Below are 22,125 nucleotides of genomic sequence, written 5' to 3'. Positions count from 1 at the left end.
AAAAAAAATAAAATCGAATATGAAATTATGAAAATATAATTATAAGGTCATTACAGAAAATTGCATTATGAAAGAGAAACTTACGAACCTGTGTACACGATTGGTTGTACTGTTCTTCTATTAAAGAACGATGTCGAATGCACCAAAAGCATAAAAAAACGCAAAATATAAAATCTGAAAAAAAAAATGTTTAGTAACACTCCTCTTGTATCTTTTTTATTAAAGAATATTGTACCAATTTGATTTCAGATGGAAAGGAACTTCTTTTAAATGTACCGCCCTATAGCATCGATTATACATCAGCCTAGTGGACTGAACTAGCTGTATTTTTTTTTCTTATAAAAAAGAGTCTCATAGTGTACCAAAAGGATCAAAAATAAGAAAAAAGAACAACTTTAATAGAATTGTAGAATAATGCATTAAAATAACATAAAATATCAAAGAAGATAATATTTGAAAAAATTGAATGTCGACATTAAAAAGATAAACAACAATGAATGTTTCTAAATTTAGATTAAAACTATTTGTCATGATGCCATAAAGATGAAATTAAAGTGATATAATCGTCTAAATATTTCAGCTGAAACCTTTTTCAAATAATATACTTCCTTCATCAATTCTGGGAAAGGGAGTTTTTCGTTTATGTTAGTTTTCGTAAAGCTGAATCTGTCTCGATGACGAACTCTAGAGTTTCTCTTCCTTGCACCCCGAAGCTACGGGCCTGCTCTAAACTTTGATATTGATTTTTACCTGCTTATAATTAGGCGACGGTATTACTTTAATATCTTTTGATAGCAACATAGTGAGAGTAAACTATATGTCGCTGTCTTCAGTTCTTTGAGTTCGCTTCCTGTATACAGTAGCCTTCTATTTCCTTGTAGAAAACAATGACAAGTATCTCTCTATATATCAATATGAATTATGTCTTATAGTTCTAGTCATCTTGCTAATGGCTTATATTATGTAGACCTATTTAATTCCTTTACAAGACTGTCATTTCAAATCATGTTCGACAGATTTATAATCTCTTCATTAATAGAATGAATTGACGTTTTTGTACTACCTTTCTGCACTGTCGATGGCACTGTGACACGCACTGCCCCATCTTCACAAAGTCAAGTTATTACGAACTTCGTCTTATACCTTGAATGCGATAGCAACCTTTCTTGTTTGAGGGCACACGTATGTGAGTATTTTACTTTGAATTTTTGGTCGATCGAACAAAATGGTGGATTAGCCATTTTGAAATCACATGATATCAACATCACGTTCGATTGCATTAAAAATATCGATCACCTGATAAAATATGCCCGACACGAGCAGACGAGCGAATTTGCCAGTGATTAGAATCGCTGGCGTAAATAATCAGCCGAAAATATCTAACATTTCTGATACGGCTAATCGTTGTCGACGTCAGCGGACACATGGGTGAATTTTATGAGCGATGTTAAATTCGCCGCTTTCGGGCCAAAGAATATGCTCGTTTGCCCCCTTCAAAATATTTTTATTTTCTTAGCGAATTATGACAATGGTTAAGTATGGTCAAAAGAAGTAGTAAAAGGGAGATAATATTGTTAACTTTAACAGACTACAAACAACTGTATTAAACTTTTCTCTGAACTTTTCAATGCTAAGGGAGGTAATTATTAACAATAAAACAAAATATAGACCACATCTATTTCTGTCTTTTGTTCACTACTGGATCATTTTGACGAAGCAAAACGTCTAGTACTCCAGTCATTCGAAGGGATAAAACCGAGGCCCTTAGATGACCCTACTACAGGGTGTGAACGCTCAAGATCACTCGACAGTTGGAAATCGAACATGAGCAGGGTTATGCCGTTGTTCTGGAGAAACTTTCGAACTGTCCGTCTGAACTCCATTTCATTTCGTTTCTGCTACGCCCATAACACGACTTATTAATCAATTTATTGCAAACTTTTATTATCATTCAATTTTATAAAGACTTCATGCAACAGTTTGAGTTCAAAATCGATATATCCATTTCCTTATTCAAACCAGATGTTGTCATAATTACATACCATTGAAATAAAACATGCGTTATAGATTTTACTTGAATAATTTCCATGTTTTTAGCTCTGATATAACGAGAGTAAACGAGTCACGTCGCTTAGATCTAACCTTTGATATACAAGTAGCAAAAAAAAGACTCTTTCTGAAATTGCAGGCAGCACTGGCTTCGCATGAAGAATCCCTTTAAAGTACTAAATTTGAGGGCGTGGATTGGTGCTATTCTGACCAATCAAATCGCGGTTAAGGTCATGTAAACAAAACACAAAATCGATTTGACGCCACTCGACGAAGAGATAAGAACCACTCTTTCCAAATAAATATTCCAAAAAACGGTTTCGATTTTCTGTCAGCTTCAATTCAATACCGAAAATCTTACTAAATTCTGTATCGTCCATATTAATTTAATAACTCACTGCTTTTGTTTTGGTTACATTCACGAACAAAGCTTCTATAACGAGTGATTTAATTTGATTGATTGAAATTACCTAGAAAGATTTCAGGGCCAATTTTGATTTGACAATATTTAGCTGTGAATACGTAATTTCTATCACTTATACCATGGCCTTGAGAAAGTATGACGAGTGAAGGTGTGGTTTAGACACATGCCTTATATTATTAAATAATAACCTACAATCAATATGAAATATACAGTTAAATTATACAGGAAATATCAATGTAATGAACAGTAAACAATTTCCCCATTTCACACCGCAATAGGTAAATATAACCAGCTATTAGATTAATGATATGACTATTAACAAATTAAAATTTGCCCCATTGCACAATGCATGACATTAAGGCATAAGACAAAATGTAGAACAAACTGTTAAGACCCCCTATCCCCCCCCCCCCCCCCCCCTCCCCTCCCCATTGTACAGGTTAGAATAACCAACTGATTAATGAAATGACTATTTATATGAAATACGTGCTGTAATTATTATAATAACGATTGTCCTTATAACTCATTAAGTTAATGGGGCATTAAAGCAATATACATTATTAATAGTTCTATTAGATTACTTTAACAGATTAATACACAGATATAAAGAGATTTTCTAGTCTTTGTATATTTATCAGGGACATTTACAGCTTCTATACCTGTATTTACACCATTCTGATTTTCTAGTCTTTGTATATGTATCAGAGACATTCATAGTTTCTATATGCACTATTCTGATTTTCTAGTCTTTGTATATGTATCAGGGATATTCTGAATCAGCAAGTTTTAGACTATAGAGTCAGTCAGATTTAGATTATAGAGTCAGTCAGAGTTAGATTATAGAGTCAGTCAGATTTAGATTATAGAGTCAGTAAGTTTTAGACTATACAGTCAGCAAGTTTTAGACTATAGAGTCAGTCAGATTTAGACTATACAGTCAGTAAGTTTTAGACTGTAGAGTCAGTAAGTTGTAGACTAAACAGTCAGTAAGTTTTAGACTATAGAGTCAGTAAGTTTTAGACTATACAGTCAGCAAGTTTTAGACTATAGAGTCAGCAAGTTTTAGACTATAGAATCAGCAAGTTTAAGACTATAGAGTCAGTAAGTTTTGGACTATAGAGTCAGTAAGTTTAAGACTATAAAGTCAGCAAGTTTTAGACTATAGAGCCAGTAAGTTGTAGACTAAACAGTCAGTAAGTTGTAGACTAAACAGTCAGTAAGTTTTAGATTATAGAGTCAGTAAGTTTTAGACTATACAGTCAGCAAGTTTTAGACTATAGAGTCAGTCAGATTTAGACTATACAGTCAGTAAGTTTTAGACTGTAGAGTCAGTAAGTTGTAGACTAAACAGTCAGTAAGTTTTAGACTATAGAGTCAGTAAGTTTTAGACTATACAGTCAGCAAGTTTTAGACTATAGAGTCAGCAAGTTTTAGACTATAGAGTCAGCAAGTTTTAGACTATAGAGTCAGCAAGTTTAAGACTATAGAGTCAGTAAGTTTTGGACTATAGAGTCAGTAAGTTTTAGACTATACAGTCAGCAAGTTTTAGACTATAGAGTCAGCATGTTTTAGACTATAGAATCAGTAAGTTTTAGACTATAGAATCAGTAAGTTTTAGACTATAGAATCAGTAAGTTTTAGACTATAGAGTCAGTAAGTTTAAGACTATAGAATCAGTAAGTTTTAGACTATAGAGTCAGTAAGTTTAAGACTATAGAATCAGTAAGTTTTAGACTATAGAGTCAGTAAGTTTTAGAGTATAGAGTCAGTAAGTTTTAGACTATAGAATCAGTAAGTTTTAGACTATAGAGTCAGTAAGTTTTAGACTATAGAGTCAGCAAGTTTTAGACTATACAGTCAGTAAGTTTTAGACTGCAGAGTCAGTAAGTTGTAGACTAAACAGTCAGTAAGTTTTAGACTATACAGTCAGAAAGTTGTAGACTAAACAGTCAGTAAGTTTTAGACTATACAGTCAGCAAATTTAGACTATATAGTCAGCAAGTTTTAGACTAAACAGTCAGCATGTGTTAGACTATACAGTCAGCAAGTTTTAGATTATAGAGTCAGTCAGATTTAGACTATAGAGTCAGCGAGTTTTAGACTATACAGTCAGCAAGTTTACACTATACAGTCAGCAAGTTTTAGACTATACAGTCAGTAAGTTTTAGACTATAGATCAGTAAGAAGAGAATACCAAGTAATGGTTCGTTAACGTGTACAACCTGTAGCACATGGACCTCGTTTAATGTATCATCCTAACTAGACGCTTTATCAATGTCACTCCCCCCTCCGACCCCCTGCCGGATCAAGAAATGTCATGGTGTATACGTAGATTTTGTATCGACCTGCCTTTAATAACTACAACACATTCTGTTTGGAATTTATCGATTGTTGCTCTGTTTTAAAAGGCGGTATTTAAGAAATTGTTTTATTGACGTGTTTTCACGTTATATATATATGTGTGTGGTTAAATAACACAGAAGAATGTGTTTCAATATAAGAAGATATGAAAGGGATTTTGTATCCTACCTCTTTGTTCTGCTTTTAAAGCCATAATAAAGGTAAAGTCTTTTATTTTAAGACTGCTTTTTGTAAATTATATGTGTAGTACTTAAAGAGATTGTAAAGAAACAGAATGAAATGAATGGAGTTTTACGTCCTACTTTTCTGTACCATATGGGCCAATGAAGACGGGCAACGTCATGCAGGGTGCAAAGAGGGAAATTTTGTCATAACAGCGACATTAGCCTGCTCCTTTATCAATCCCTTTAATTGCACACGTCTCTATGTACTTTGATTTTGTATTGTATAAACTTATATTTTGTTAGTTTGTGAGCTGATTGGCTTGCTCTTCGTTGTTTATTTGTTTGTGTTTACCAACCATGTCTGATTAGAGCTCTAGACTGCTGATTTAGTTAGTTTCCATGATATCTGGACTGTTGATTTGGATATATTTACCAGTCATGTTTGACTATAGCACTATATTGTTGATTTGTTTGTATTTACCAGTCATGTTTGACTATAGCACTATATTGTTGATTTGTTTGTATTTACCAGTCATGTTTGACTATAGCATTATATTGTTGATTTGTTTGTATTTACCAGTCATGTTTGACTATAGCACTATATTGTTGATTTGTTTGTATTTACCAGTCATATTTGACTATAGCACTATATTGTTGATTTGTTTGTATTTACCAGTAATGTTTGACTATAGCACTATATTGTTTATCTGTTTGTATTTACCAGTCATTTCTGACTAGAGCTCTAGACTGTTTATCTGTTTGAATTTACCAGTCTTTCTGACTAGAGCTCTGGACTGTTTATCTATTTGAATTTACCAGTCATTTCTGACTAGAGCTCTAGACTGTTGATCTGTGTGAATTTACCAGTCATTTCTGACTAGAGCTCTAGACTGTTGATTTGTGTGTATTTTGTATGACTAGAGCTCACAGGTGTGTCCTACCCGCTGCCTATAATTTAGCCTTTGACTTATAGAATGTAATTGGATGTCTGTTTTCTCCTTGTGCCTCGGTCTATAACTTTGATATCTAGATAAATAAAATAGGCCTACTATAGATATATGTTGCTGAATCTGCTCTTTGGAGTTTTCTCCGAGAAATCATTACTTTTGTACTTTATTTTCTTTCCAAATTTGGACTTGTCAGATTTCTTCTTGTGATTTCGACCTACATATCTTGATAAATTTCCCTAAGTTTATCATATCGCCGTATCTGCTCCGTGTAACCTAGTTCTCTCCGAAAAATCATTACTTCTGTTTCTTTGTTTCTCGTTTATTACAATATCAGCGTTTTCTTGTTTATCAGGAATTTTCAGATTTTATTGATTAACAAATTCTGGTCGACTTCAATTATTGGTTTACATCATTCATTACTCGTGTAAAACATGAAGAAAATGGAGTTTTGCATCTTGTGAGGTTTTATAGAACAGTCGGTTAGAGCATTGGTTCTTAACATGACGTCATTTGCTTGGTTACGTCGAGCGAATGGCGGCTGTGGGTTCCGATATTAATTTTCAGCCTTCACAACCCTGGAGTAATCATTTGAACCCCTCACACCCGCCAAAACAATGGACATTCAAAACATTGTAAATTTTATAATTTTTATTCACACTAATCAAAATAATCACACATAATAATGGATATAATCATGCGGCCGCAATAAGATGCTCAGTGGGAAGGTCGTTGTTGTTTTCTTTCTCCCCCAAAAATACTTCACCTACAACAGTTGTCCACACCCCCGACACCCCAGTCCCAAATCCCGCTAGGGGGTGAAAACAGCCCATGCAATGTGAAATTAGGAAGTTTTTGCCAATCGTGAACTCATCGTTCTAAAAGATGTCTTCAGATCCTGGACTGAGCAAAATATGCCTCCAATCGGATTAACAACTAATAAATACTTTTTGAATTCAGTTGTAATTTCATTTTGCCTTAATCTGTAAGAACACATTCTTCTTTCCGCCATGTTTGAAATAATTTAAAAGTTTTGGATCTCTGGATATTGGAAAATTTCCGCACATTTTAACATTAATCAATTTTGAATGAAATACTTCATAGTTCGATTTCTGGCTTCATTAAGTTTTCTAAACTGTTTCTCCATTCGTGTTAATTTGTCTTCTACCAAGCGGCCAACCTTTCGGCCATACCTAATTTTGGTGAAGCTATAAGTGAACACAATAATACAAAAGTTTTCATCCAATTCTTGTTTCTGGAAAAATAATATCGACTATTGATTCGATTCATTCTTTTTTAAAAACAAAAATGAAGTGACTCGAAGAGTCTTGTTCACCTCGTTTAATGGTAGAATAAGTTTTCCTGAACCATTATCGAATTTTTTTTTAAGTTTTAAGATATTCAACTAAACATTTAGACAATTATTGAATTTTTCTTCTCCCAAGAACACATTTTACTACTTAACTTTTCACTGTTAGAAACAGTTATCGTCTTTGATTCAATTAATGATCTACAATAAGCCTGTTTTGAAAGTTAAAAAACAGGAAAGATAGTCCCAAGAGTAAGCTATATTACTCACAATGTTCGTTTTAAAGGAATTGTGAAGAGGTTTTCTAAATTTTTTATTATGTGTATCGAGGACACTAACAGCATCAATTTACACCATTCCAATTTTCAATCAGACGTCTGTGGTTCCTGCAATTCCAATAAAACTAAATGTTTGATGACGTCACTAATCACAAAATATGCTTTATCACATAAGGTCCTTTGCGATTAGTGACGTCATCAAAACTTAGTTTTAGGGAATCATGGTGGAACTGCAGGAACAACAGACGTCTTTTCAAAAATTGGAATGGTGTAAATTGATGCTATTATAAATACTGCTCTGTTGGATCGTCACATTTAAATGGCAATAAATAATTTTACTAAAGGTTTATGATATTGAAGGTCATGGTTCGCCATTTTGGGTCTTGAATATATGTAAATAGCCTTCTGAAGTATTAGAACTGCGCGAAAATCACATAACCCCTTCAAATATACTTCAAACTAGAAATTTCACTTTCCTTTTTTTATGTTATGTCTTTTCTATATATGGCGTAGTATCAAGAAAAGACAAGTCGATATATTGACTTTTAAACGATGATAATTCTGTCCACACATGGATTTGAATGTCTATAATTTCGACTGTGAACTGTGGACACTTTTGCTGTTTAGCTAAGCTAAAAGAAATCTAAGTTACGATTTGTCAAACGGAAGGCGAATCTGTCCCTTTAAAGATATATAATATTCTGTTATCTAATAGCATTTTAGTCTGTTGACGTCAAAAGAAATTGTCTGGTGCCATATTTTAATTATAATCTGTAAAAATCAATACTGTATTAATTATAGAGCTAAATAATTCATTAACGCCAAGCAGATAATGTTACTGTTTTTATACAGAAAATCTTTCCTGTCATTTTGTTTCAAGAAATTATCGCTAAAACAACTATTGAAGTATTGTGGAGGGCGCTGTGGGGCAACCTATATGTAGAATCTTAATGTTAGATGATACACGGGTTGGGTAGGATAGTTTCTTTGCTTGGTTTACCAGATGATCGGACTGTCCAAATTAAAAACCAATATTGTATCTGCTATGAAGTCTTGCTTGTCTCTAATTACAGAATTAGAAATTGTGTAGGATTCAAGTTTATCGTTTGAAAGTGTAGAAGCTATTTTGAATTCATTAGTAAAAAATCTACTAAGCTAGTTATTGATTTAAAATGTTTTTCTTGTGTTTCGCTGTTCTAATTGATAATTTAACACAAAGTTATTGATTAAAACATCGAAAAAAAAAACTTCTTGACATCAACAGTACAGAGATGCTTCCGGCTTTAGTAAGTGTATTGGCAACTCGAAGCGACTTGGAGTTTAATGTCTTACTTGTTTTGCACCCGATTTGACAAATAATGACGAGATCGGGAATTCAGGGTAAATGGTATTCGAGATAATAACGCCATAATGTTGTCTGTTTTTTGTGGAATTACAGGAACCACAGACGCCGAACATGAAAACGAAAAATGTACAATGAAGACAAGTTTGATTCAACATTTTGCTTTCCATGTGTCATGGGATCTCTAAGGTGTAAATTGAAACAAAACTCGTATCACTGCCATTTTGCCACATTGCGTGTCATTTCTCATCTTCTTATAAAACCATCAAAATATGCAAAATGGTAGGAAATAAGAGTCGTTTTCTTTCGAAATATCGTGTGGAAGCAGCAAAAATATTGTTAGCTGTGCTAGGCACAATTTGTTATCAGCACGAGTCCATTTCATACCAGTTCTGAAACTTCTAGGACACTGTTTATTACTGAGAACACGGTATCAATAAGTCCAATACCGTATTTGTCAGAAAAAATCTCGAGCAATTATACACTAATCAATAGAACTCAACGTACTTTTACCCTCAGATGTTATAAATAACTTACCACACATCAAAGGGATGTATTCCCTTAAATTAATCGCTTAGTCAGTTAATATCATAATGTATTTTTCAGAAAAAAATTTCAAAGCAATGTTTGCTTTTAGTTAAAGGGGGCATTCAGCTTTTCTTATTTGTAAGTCGAAAAATGTCTTTTGTGAAAACTATACACCATAATCTGGAGAAATGTGCTCTTTAACGTATCCTAAAAGTTTTAACTAAAATATCCAGCTGTTAGTTTCTTAACGCCAAAATCATTTAAAAAGTTAACCAAACTGCTTAATTAATAATAAGTACTCCCCCTTTATTCTATCAGATAAAAGCAGAAATTATAAACCGACTATATCCGTGTAAGGTCCACCAGCTCGTACAACAGAAAGTGAGACAAGTTGTCTTAGTTTATCAACTATATATATATACCCCTTTAGAGTGTACCAACTTGAAAAACGATATTTAGACGTCTACATCCCTTTAATAAGTATTCATTAATTCATTATATTTCTTATTCTTCAGATTATTTGCCGTCACAGATAAATTCTCTCCAAACTTTATATATATGTAGAATGTAAAGTATATAATCTCAATCAATCTGAAGTTCTGTGAAGGTTTATAGTCTCTGGTTTTCTCGGAATAATTGTGAATAGGCCTAACTGGAATACGGTTACTTGCAAAGCGAAAAGTCTGTAAATACAATGATGACTGTATAATATCGTTATTTTCAAGAAGTTCTATGCCATTATAGAGTCTCTGGCCACTTCGGAATATATTTGAAAAAGGAAAACGTTGAATGGAAGACACAGCGCATATCTCTCAAGTGTTTACAGAATGAGCGTATCATTGGAATACATGTACATGTGAATACAGGCATTAGTTCTGAGGTGCGATTAGAGATCCCGGTGTCTCCAGAATACATGTGTATAAGGAACATCTCGGAGAACGTTGAATCGATGTAAAGCGAAAATGTCTCAAGCCTGCTTATACAATCTGTAGAATGAGTGGTTAATCTCGGCGGAATACATGTGAATAAGGACAATTCTTAGAGTATAGTGAATGGATAGCCAAGCGAAAATCTCTTGAATCTGTAACATAGGCAACTTATCTATAGTTTGAATGTAAAAACCAGCATTGAGAAGTTAACGGAAACATATATAGAGTCTCTGGTGTGAATATATCCGAATAAAGAACATTCGTGCAGTATAGTGAAGCGAAATTCTCTTGGGTCTGTTTGAAGGTATAATCTCATTGCATTGGAATAAGTGTGAATACATGCATTTAGGAGTTCTGTGAAGGTGTTTTTATAAACAAAGTCTCCGATCTCTTGGGAATAAATGTGAATAAGGAACATTCTTGCAGTATAGACTGGATAGCCAAGAGAATTCCCTTGAACGTATAATCTCGTTGCATTGGAAAAGTCTTAGTGTGAATACTTGCATTGACGAAATATGGGTGAATAAGCAACATTCTTGCAGTATAGTGAATGGAATGCCAAGCGAAATTCTCTTAAGTCTGATGGTATGATCTCATTGGAATAAGGATTTGTGTTAATACATACATTACAAGGGATAATAACTTTAACTCGAGAATTCTGTGTATCAGTTGTTCCTTGGCCGGTATTAATTTTTCTGAATTGCCAACAGAATGGGTCAAAAGGCCAGTAAAAAGGAGCCTGAAAGAGGATCCAGATTCTATGAAGAACAGAGATTCGAGGAAGCAATTGAAGACTGGAAATCAATCATCTCAAAGAAATCAAGTGTCAACGACAAATTCACTCTTTATGGACAAATCTGTCGTTCTTATTTAGACATTGGAAACACTGCAGATGCTTTGGACTTCGCCAAAAAACAAATGGAGTTGGCGAATAATCAAAATAAAGATATTATGAAATCGGAAGCTTTTTTCCATCTGGCAATCTGCAACGAAATGATCAGCGAATTTTCCAAATCTATAGCATTCTGTAGAAACAGTTTACAAATAGTTGAATCTGAGAATCCTTTAGAAGGATACCTTCATTTGTGTATGGGCAACTCGTTTGTCGGGTTGAGTGAGTTTCGTAAAGCATGGACGAGTTATAAACGAGCTGAAGAGACATTCGAATCAAGTCGTGATCACCAACTAGAGATTCTTGTGAACACGAAGTTAGGCATGATGTTCACCATGTTAAAGGATTTTGATACTGGAGTAGAGTATATCTACAAGGCGTGGAATATTGTAAGTCAGCTCAAAGACAACGATCCTAATATTAAATACAGGAGATTGGTTGGTGCGTGTTTAGCAGTTCCTTACAGAAACACTGGCAAATATAAAGATTCTTCAGATCTTACAGAGGTATTGTCTAGTCTTATCAATTATCACAATTAATCATGTATGGGTACACTCTGCAAGGGGTTGACAATTCCAATCGCAGAATAGGATCGTGTGTAGCTAACATTTAAGGTTTTTTTGTCGAGGGGTCTAAATCGCCTATTCTCTATCGTACAATCCAATCAAATCGCTTCATAAAGAAATTGTCGTGATACGAAGTACCTAATGATGTCACTTATTATCATTGACCACCATCATTATCATCATTCATCATCATTCATCAATCATTATCATAACACATCATCATTTATCATTTATCATCATCATCATTGATCATCATCCATCATGCATAATTCTTCGTCAAAATCACCATTCATCATTGCCCATCATCTTCACCATTCATCCCCTGTCATCATTCATCATTGACCTTCATCATCATCATTGACTATCATCATCATCGTCATCATTATCATCAATGTTTAATAAACAATTGTATTTCCAGGATGCGATGAAGGTAGCCATGCTATATAATGATATTGTGGTACAAGTCAAATGCATGGTATTATTCGCTGATATCCATCGTTCAAGGGGAGATAATGAGGTAATAGATAAAATCAAATAATATCACATGCGTATATCACGTTTTAGGAGCCAGGTAAATCCTCGGCGAAACTCTTGGCAATGATTTTACAAGGATAACAGCGTAGGTTTGCGTGATCCTGTGTACAAATTGGTCTTTGGCCAAACCTCTTGGCATTGGTATTTCTTGGATTGTAAGTAAGACTTTTTCCAGAAAGAAATGAATTAGCAGTGATGGAAATATTTTTGGAATATTTTATTATGCTGTCATGGTTATACATTTTATACCTGGATGACTTGGTAAGGCCGGTTGATAATTTTTTTTCGTTATCCAGCCCAACAAATCTGACCTGGCTGGAAGCCAGGATCAACGTGAGCCGAAGTTGTTATATCCTTTATTGTTATACTTGGTAGGGCTGCTTTAAACTGATGTTCTAACAAGCCAAATAATGTAAATAGGATATCAGACAATGTAATGTTTTCTTTCCTAATTCCGCTCTGAATGATTGATAGAATTCATGACTTGTATATCGGAGTTTCTAGCCTTATTTATAAGGATAATAATATTTATTGTTGGCTTAAGATTATGTATTATTTTATTCTCACAATACATTCTCTGTGGTAAACATTGTCGTCTGGGACATTTCCGGAATGATAATAACATAAAGTCATTTTTTTTTATTCTGAACACAGAAAACTGTTATTGTGTCAAGCACAATCGTCTATGGCTTAGAGTCACTCTGATTCTCTATCGGCTTACGGGCAAAGCTATGCTAGTCAATCAAAGCAGTAACGAGGATTTCATTGGGTGGGGCTCACCTCGGTGTCCCTTTGCAAAACTTTCCTAATGTGGGAAGCCAGAGGATATATCTAGCACCAATTCAGAAGTGAAAGTGGAATATTTCTTTGATTTATCAAGGTCTGAGATGGGGAAGTGGGCATGGCCCATACACTTCCGCTTAAATACGAAACTGAGTCAAAGGCTCGTATCCATTGTAATACATTGAATATATCATATATATTCTGAAGACTGAACACATAAAACTGTTATTGTGTCAAGTATAATTCTGGTAAATAACCTAACATAATTTTCAAGTCTAGTTTGATTGTACACAACGTTTCAACAATTTACATTGTCATCATTAAGGCATAAAATGAAGTTCTGTAATACCTTGCCATTATGAAGATGCTGAATATTGAGTTGTTTTCTGTGGTAAAGTGGTATTGTGATAATGTCTCTATAAATCGGTGTTTATCTGACGCTTATACCCTAGAGATATTAGTGGTTTTATAATCGTTCTCAAGGCTATACCAGATCTTTATGGGAATAAATAATATATTCTTCGCTACTGAAGAAACGCACTTCAATCAAATTGAATTAGCTTTATCTCTTTATAAGATAAATTGTACTCTACCGTAATGTCTGTATTTAGGGAACTATCGAGTGCGTTTCTGTTTTATAGTAGAGCAACGGCATTTATCTAAATTTGATTTAACACATAAACAATTCACTATTGCTTGTATTGTATTGTGTTCAAAATATCTTTCTTGTTAAATATGCTTACTCTTCTAGACACCTGATACCACTTTTCATTATGAAATACTTACTCATTTATGATTGATATACTTCCTCTTGTAGACACCTGATACCACTTTTCATTATGAAATACTTACTCATTTATGATTGATATACTTCCTCATGTGAAAAGTTCTTTAGCTGCTAAAATCCAAATGCTGTTTTGGAGTTTTGTTTTTCTTGTTGGTTTTTGCCTTCTCAATTTGCCGTGTAAACTGCAAAACATATTTTGTCAGATATCAGAGTATGTTTTGTTATATATACAGAGTATGTTTTGTCATATTAGAATATGTTTTGTCATATATCAGAGTATTTGTTGTCATATATCAGAGTATGTTTTGTCAGATATCAGAGTTTGTTTTGTCATATTAGAGTATGGTTGTCAGATATCAGAGTGTTTGTTGTCAGATATCAGAGTGTTTGTTGTCAGATATCAGAGTGTTTGTTGTCAGATATCTGAGTATGTTTTGTCAGATATCAGAGTCAGTTTTGTCAAATATCAGAGTATTTTTGTCATATTAGAATATGTTTTGTCATATCAGAATATGTTTTGTCAGATATCAGAGTGTTTGTTGTCAGATATCAGAGTGTTTGTTGTCAGATATCAGAGTATGTTTTGTCAGATATCAGAGTAAGTTTTGTCATATATCAGAGTATGTTTTGTCAGATATCAGACTTTGTTTTGTCATATATCAAAGTATATTTTGTCATGTATCAGAGTATGTTTTGTCAGATATCAGAGTATGTTTTGTCAGATATCAGAGTATGTTTTGTTATATATCATAATAAAATTGAAGTTTGAGTCTTTCTATTTCAGAGATCTATTCCGAGATATGAATCGGCGTTGAGTTTACTGGAGCAGATTGGAGATAGAGTGGGCCAGGCTGATGTTTTACTAGGAATGGCTAAAGCTCATAAGAATATGTCGGATCCCGAACAGGTAATTAACGTTTCAAAGGGCATCAGCAGTTCGGGGCTGGTCTGAGTTGGGGTCAGTTTGACTTTATACAACGAGACGTTCGTGTGAATTATTAGGAGAATTGAAGGGGAAGGGGTCAAGAGCAATTCTTCCGCGCTATATAATCATAAGAAATTTAGCGTGGGTTGGGGTTGGGGTTGGGGTTCAGAAGGCAGGGCAAAGCTGGGGTAACCTCAGTAGAAACACCACTATTAGACCGTATTGATTGACAGCTGCCTTCAATTACATCTTTCTTGGACACTGTTCTAATGTGGATATACTACTTTGAAGTACATGTAAGTCCTTTTGAACTTTGACCTGCTTTCGGCATGATATTTTATGCTTTTAAAATCTTCTGTGGAAGTGGTCCTGTATCCTGCAGCAAAATAATATTTCTTTTATTTATTTGTATATCATTTCTCATTTTTAGGCTATTCAATTATCAACCAAAGCTTTGGATATCGCCAAGAAAATTGGAAATAAGGTACTTATCAATTTATTAAACCCAAAACCAAGCCCTGACATGGAGTAAGAACTGAGAGATTCATTTAATGACTTCACTACCGCAATTAGCAGCTTTTGCAATAGTGGGGTCATATATCGCTTAGTTTTAATTGAATTGAAGGAACCACTAGAATGGTGCAAATTGATGCTTTGTACCCGATACAGAACAAGTTTAGATAACCTCTTTACAATCCCTTTAAATGACACGAATATCGATGTGTAGCATGTGTTGTTATATCTCCTCTTACTGCCTGGACAGCCATAGAAAAAATCGTGATAAATTTCAGGTGCTGAAACTAAAATATCTTTGATGGGTTTTTTTCATTTTACAGCTCCAAATGCTACGATGCCACGCAATCCTGAAATTTCTGTATTTTGAAACAAGGGACACAACTCTATCTAGTCGCCATCATACTCTGGTGAAACAGCTTGCAGACGAGACTGATCTCTACTGTAGTGTTTGTGATCAGTTGATGGGGAAAGAAGCTGAAACTTTAATTGTCCTTTTCTGTGGCCATTTTACTCATGCCAGGTACGTAATATTACTGTGTAACCGGGATTTGAATTGGAATTTATATCCACCTATTCTGAACCTCTATAGAAATTAACATTCTTTCTTCTGTGCCTGAATGCGAGAAGAAGGTGAATCAACAGTATGCAATAAGGAATTTTTACCAATTCTTCAACATCATTCTACCCTTTTTCGATAATCTTGGGCGGCGTATTATATTTCGGTGACCTTGAATCAGACATTTTCTTCATTATTCCAGTCGACCAAACTGAAGGCTTACTTGGGTACAAATAATTCGTGAGGTTTGTCCATGGATCAGCTGGTCGACGTAATGCCACAGCCTGTAAATCGGCGAACAGATTCACTTTTACCAGACATATCTGTTATATATTTCAGATGTACTATATCCAGGCTACACCATACCTGTGTTATTTGTGAGAGAAAACCTAATATTGACGTTTATAAAACCCTGATAGATGATTGACCAAAGGGAATTTTTAGCTTGTTTTTATGTGGACGTTACATACTTGACATTGGTTGCTTAACACTCCTGCTAAGTTATCTAAAGACAGTGGCACATGTAACCCTCACCCCACCCTCTTCTCTCTATTTAAAAGGGAGTGGCACATCTGCCCCTTCTCTCACGCCCTTTCAAACGTATTGACACATGTACCCCTACCCCATACTCTCCATTCAAAAGAGAGTAGTACATTTATCTGCCTGTTCTCTCCTCCTCAAGTTTCGTACCTCTCCGTATCCCCCTACTTATCCCCTTCTTAATGCTTATCTACTGCTGAATTGTACATAAGGCCTGATATACACATAGTGTGGCAGCCATCTTCTTGAACTCTTCTACGCGTGCATATTTTCTCTCAATATGAAACTGATTATGTGTATATGGTAAAGTTCATGGTAAAATTAGGGGTGTTGCCTGTCAAATCATATCCAGCCTTGCATTTATAAGATATTTTCAAATTCTTTTTTTTTACAAAAAATATTTATTCACAGCCCAAAAGATAACATAAAACATAAAAAGTCACAAAAATTTCATCAATGTTTGAAGTTGTACAAAGAAAACAAAATAAAGTTATGTGTTCTTTTCTACTTCTGATCGTGCCATGCAGTGTGGCTTCTGATCGTGTCGTGCAGTGTGGCTTCTGATCGTGTCGTGCAGTGTGGCTCCTGATCGTGCCATGCAGTGTGGCTTCTGATCGTGTCATGCAATGTGGCTGCTGATCGTGCCATGCAGTGTGGCTGTCGATCGTGCCATGCAGTGTGGCTGCTGATCGTGCCATGCAGTGTGGCGGCTGATCGTGCCATGCAGTGTGGCTGTCGATCGTGCCATGCAGTGTGGCTCCTGATCGTGCCATGCAGTGTGGCCTCTAAAATATTTGTTATTCTATGACATATCACTTCTCAGAATTAAATCTGGACGAGGTTATAATACAATTAAAAAATGAATACAGAAAAATGAGATTGCTCGATGTCTTCATTTTTATGAAAATATAAATACTGTTTATTATCAATGTTAAAATGTTCTAAAATTTGCCTGAAATTTCAAATGGAACGGAAATGGACGAAATTCAATGTGTCTGAAATATCAGAAAAGATTTTAAATCGATTGGGATGTACTGATGAATTTGCAGTCTAATTGAACTAATAACACAATTTCGGCAAGTGTTTCAGGCATAAAATTATCGTCAGGACAACTGGTTTTGAAATTAGGTAACCATTATTCAAATATGTTTAGTTCAAAGAAACATAGGGCGTTAATAATCAAATCGAGACTAGTTCCGTTATTGAAGAAGATAGTTAAAAGGTTTATAACAACCAAAGACTATCTGATTGGTTAATAATGCTACTCCTATATCCGATTAACCAATCAGATTAATTAGTACTCTGGCAAAGGGCTACAAAAAATCTGAAAAAGGAGCATATTTACAAAGCTAATATAGATTTTGTATATCACCATCCTACTTTTTCCAAATCTCATCTAGCCGAACGATGAAGTAACTATCAGAAGCAAGATCATCAAGCTATTACGAAGCTTATACCTTGACTGCAAAAGACATATTCAATAATCACGGAAGTTAAAACAACGACTTGATTGTACGCTTGCAAATACAGCCAATCAAGAGTGTACAGAAAGCCATAATAAGTCTAATTGGTTGATTTCAATGGCGTACAATCCATCCAAATCATTCCATGATACAAGAAAGGTGGATATTGCAGTCAAGCTATAAGGCGTAAGTTCGTAATAGATCGACTTTGTGAAGATGAGGTCAGATGAGAGACAATCTTGGTACAGAAAAATGAAAATTGCGTAAGATAAGCCTAAAACACCCTGGATAAATTCACTCGATTAAAATAATGAAACATAATAAATAACATAAATACTGCCGGTCCAGTAGTTTATACACACATCAGAACTGATTTCTACAGCTTCAAGGTATACAGTTGTATAAATGTTTTCTTATGTCACATGATAGAGCTCGATATCAGCTATGTATGAAGTGCTGTAAATTTTTGCTTTATCAGCTGATAGATTTCTATCCATATCAGTTCTCGATATTAAAATCCAAATTTCAGAGAATATCAATGACCTTGAATCCTAGACAACACTAATAGCGGTCAAAACATTTCTATGAATTGCAGACGAACTAGACATCGAGACTTCATTTTTATAAAAGTGACACAAAAAGCTAAAATATTTAGACAGCTCTATCCATTTGTTTTAACAGTCTTATAAAAATAACGATTTCAGTGGCGGCGCCAGCATTCCGAGACTGGGGGTACATATAGGGGACAGACTGGCCCAATGGGGAGACAACTGCTGAGGTGGCGTTTTAGAGGGTTCTCTCAAGAAAATTTTAGAAGAAATGAATTGATTTTGTGCATTCTGACACATATTTTGGAGAAAAAAGATAAACATTTAGATTTGTTGAAAATAAACCCCTTTGTACCCACACTGGCGCCGCCACTGAGCAAGTCATGTCAATGTAAAGTTTAGTTGCTCGTCTTCTATTTTCAAGGGGATCGTAGTTGTTTCCTTTCTAACAGTAACATGTCCTGAGAATAATCAAATATGCATTCAGTGCTAGCAGGCTTTAACAGCAAGAATCTGGTCAAATGCTATTGGCAACAGTTGCTATTGAGGTACGTGTCCTGCTTTTTGTCACAAATTCAAATCCAGTGGATCGTAATATTCGCTTGTAGTCTGGTATTTCTCGATATGATCGCTTCGCCCAAATTGATTGCGAATTGTCTGATGAAATATTACTTTGAATCGCCAGTCGTTCTGAGCCTGAGCAAAGTGCACATCAAATGGTCCGTACAGCCTTTGCGAACTAGCCCAATGTCTCAGAGAGGGGCTGGAATCTTTTAAGGAGGGAGGATCAATGAAGACACGCACAATTACATAGGGATAGGGTTATAACAGAGCAATGGTCAAACATTTTCAGAGCCACCCCCCCCTTTTTTTTAGTTACAGCCCTACAGTCTTGATGGATCAGATTGATGATATCTACTACCTGTTATTTTTGAACCGGGTGTAAAACAAAAATCACCGAGAAACATAATGTACAATAGAACACATACAGACCGAGTCCATTATAGAATAACTTCACGCGGTCTGCATACAGGCTTGAAATTTCAGGCATATTATTCATAAGAAAATAGAAATCACTGACAATAGGACTGCCATGGTAACAATGGGAATGAAGGGTATTCTGAAGATGGTGGCTTCATTACGAGGTGTAGTAGTTTTTACCATTTCTACAAAATAAAAAAATAACAAAGTTGCCGCATTCCGAAATCAGCCATGACAGTTGTTCCCCCATTGAGTCTATCTTACCGTTATTTATAGGGGCCCACCACTGCCTACGATAGCAGTTTTTGAGCTATTTTATGACATATGGCACAGGATGATACTATGTTTCTCAAATATTTCTAAGAACACCAGAAACCAAAGCTAAGGTAACTCACCCCCGTCCGTACCACTAGAGATGGGTGTTGAGGATTGGTCTGTCGTGATGACGTCAGAGGGTTCGACGTCACATTTACCAGTACCTGAAATATAATATAATAAAACGAGTTTTACGTTGTACTTATTAGCTTCAGACGGAACTTTTGAAGACACCGGGTATCGCCAGATTAGTGCAAATACCGAAGCTAGCTAGGGGAAAAAACATGTTTGCTCTAGACTCTAAACACGTCTCCTATACTCCCTTAAAAACATATGCCTTCTGCATTCAGCAATCCTCGGAACCTTGCGTAAGCTGAATCTGTTGTAGAGCACTAGCGTAACTTACACAGTAGGTCGTTTGATGAAGAATGTTGACCTCAATTAGTGCTTTGGGCCAAACCCCAAGCACATGTCGGGGTTTTACACCTATACACATCCCGAGACCAAGGGCCTACTTACTGTTAACTTCAATGGTTAGTGACATCAGCCGTCCTGTAGATACCACAGTTGTTGAATTCTGACCTTCTGAACAGTCATTCTGATGTTGAGACAGGTACACTGTCTGGTTACCGTCTTCAGAAGCTGCCTACAAAACATAGACATCGGCTTAACTACAATAGGGACTGACTGAACCAAGAACACCGAATATAGAAATGAAATGTCTTCGAGTTTTACACCCTACTTGCCTCTTCCTTATTAGGTGATGAAATGAGATAAGTTTTATGTAAACTTCTCACATATAGTAATCCGATAAATAATTAATAGATTTGAATTCGAAATACTTCATAATGCAAATCTGATCTCAATACAGATAATATGATAACGCATAGAACCTCATTCACATTCAGAGAGGCCCCTTCGCTGACCGCATCTGGCTTGTGCAGACACATCAGTATTTTGCTTTATTGATTCTTACACATTGTAGCATCAGTAACGATGATTAAAGTAAAAACGGGGTTATATTACACAATGGAGTTCAACAGGTCGGAGTTCATTCTTGATAGTCGAAGTGTGCCAAATGTAAATGTTTCTTTTACGACGGCAAAGAAAGATAGCTCATGTGAACGGTACTTTTATCCTTTTGACAGTCAAACTTGTATCAAGCAAGCAGTCATGGGACCTTTGAATTAACAGATTATAGAAGATGGTTGCTTAAGGTCATAACAAGTTAAAAATTTGGGACTTTTCAGTATACATACCATACAGTAGAATTTAGACTCTGTTTGACTGTAGATTGAGATATAGGTAGTGGCTGTAGCAGAATCAACGTGAGAATACACACAATTTGAATTTTCTGCAAATAAAAGATAATATTCAAATAAAATTGAGGTTTACGTTCAATTGTTCTCTGTTAAATACTTGTTGTATATTTTTGATAAAAAAAAAACACAGGGTTCTATTTCTGCTGAAAAAAGCACTAGACAACACCAAATTCTATTCTATTCTACAGGTTTGGGCAACTGTTGTACTATTGTATGTATATAGAAACACCAGATATCCCCTAACTCTGGGTTATATTCTTCTCCTTTCTGCTGTACCTATAATCCCAAGCACCGAATCGGGTCTATTCACACCTATAGTATTGTATTTCTTGTTAAGATAACCTACCTGGTAGAGAGTTACTGTTTCCACACAGAGAATAGTTGAAGGCCATTTGGTTTTTATTGTGACAAACATCTAACAGTGCACCATTCGGACATTCTGATTGGCCACTGGAATCGGTGTATGAAACCAGGAATTCTCCCAATATTATATCAGGACATCTTGTTGACAGGCTTCCGTTTAACGTATCTACAAAATTCAGATGATATGGTAAAGGTTTCAACTCAATATATCACACTCCGATTTTTTTAAGCAAATTTCAGATTGATCAAGTAGATAAATAGAAGTAACAATGTCAATATATACATATCTACATATCGCTGCATTTACTAACGTAATAAAGAAAGGTGGCCATTGCATTCAAGGTATTATGCAGTTCATAATGGCCTGACATTGTGAAGATACTGTTCTACATAACTTACCTTCTCGACCAATCATTGAAAACATCTCTGGACTGTAGGGTTCCTGTACGGTACACGCCTCTGCCATCGTGACCTCGGTGCTCTCGGTTCTGATAAGAACTCTTTCATCGTTATTCTGAGAGTCTTTGGCTGGAATTGTTAAAGAAATTGTCAGAATGTTTCTAGCCTTTTCTATATTTGTTTCGTCGTCTCTTCAAGACGTCCGAAATTATAACAAATTCTACCGTATTTCACTTTAGTAGGTAAACCCCGTATTGTAAACTGGGATTATAAATATTCATAATGTCACGTGATTATCGAAAGG

General features: G+C 35.2%; 2 protein-coding genes across 2 annotated transcripts; one reads left to right on the top strand and one right to left on the bottom strand.

The window, feature by feature from the left end:
- Positions 1–11,042: 11,042 nt before the first annotated feature.
- Positions 11,043–16,317, top strand: LOTGIDRAFT_156505 (hypothetical protein; the record flags this gene model as incomplete). Its single annotated transcript, XM_009047141.1, has 6 exons — positions 11,043–11,729; positions 12,208–12,306; positions 14,678–14,800; positions 15,249–15,302; positions 15,655–15,854; positions 16,230–16,317. 6 exons carry the CDS (start codon positions 11,043–11,045, stop codon positions 16,315–16,317), a joined length of 1,251 nt encoding a protein of 416 aa, XP_009045389.1.
- A 1,073-nt stretch (positions 16,318–17,390) lies between these two features.
- LOTGIDRAFT_156504 (hypothetical protein) lies at positions 17,391–21,888 on the bottom strand (the record flags this gene model as incomplete). Its single annotated transcript, XM_009047140.1, has 6 exons — positions 17,391–17,425; positions 19,818–19,901; positions 20,257–20,383; positions 20,997–21,091; positions 21,406–21,588; positions 21,822–21,888. 6 exons carry the CDS (start codon positions 21,886–21,888, stop codon positions 17,391–17,393), a joined length of 591 nt encoding a protein of 196 aa, XP_009045388.1.
- Between the last annotated feature and the right edge of the window lie 237 nt (positions 21,889–22,125).

This window comes from Lottia gigantea (assembly GCF_000327385.1).
Source record: "Lottia gigantea unplaced genomic scaffold LOTGIsca_11, whole genome shotgun sequence".
In the NCBI taxonomy this organism is placed as follows: Eukaryota; Metazoa; Mollusca; class Gastropoda; family Lottiidae; genus Lottia; species Lottia gigantea.
The sequence above is the reverse complement of the archived record's forward strand: the minus strand, read 5'-3'. Positions and strand labels throughout refer to the sequence as shown.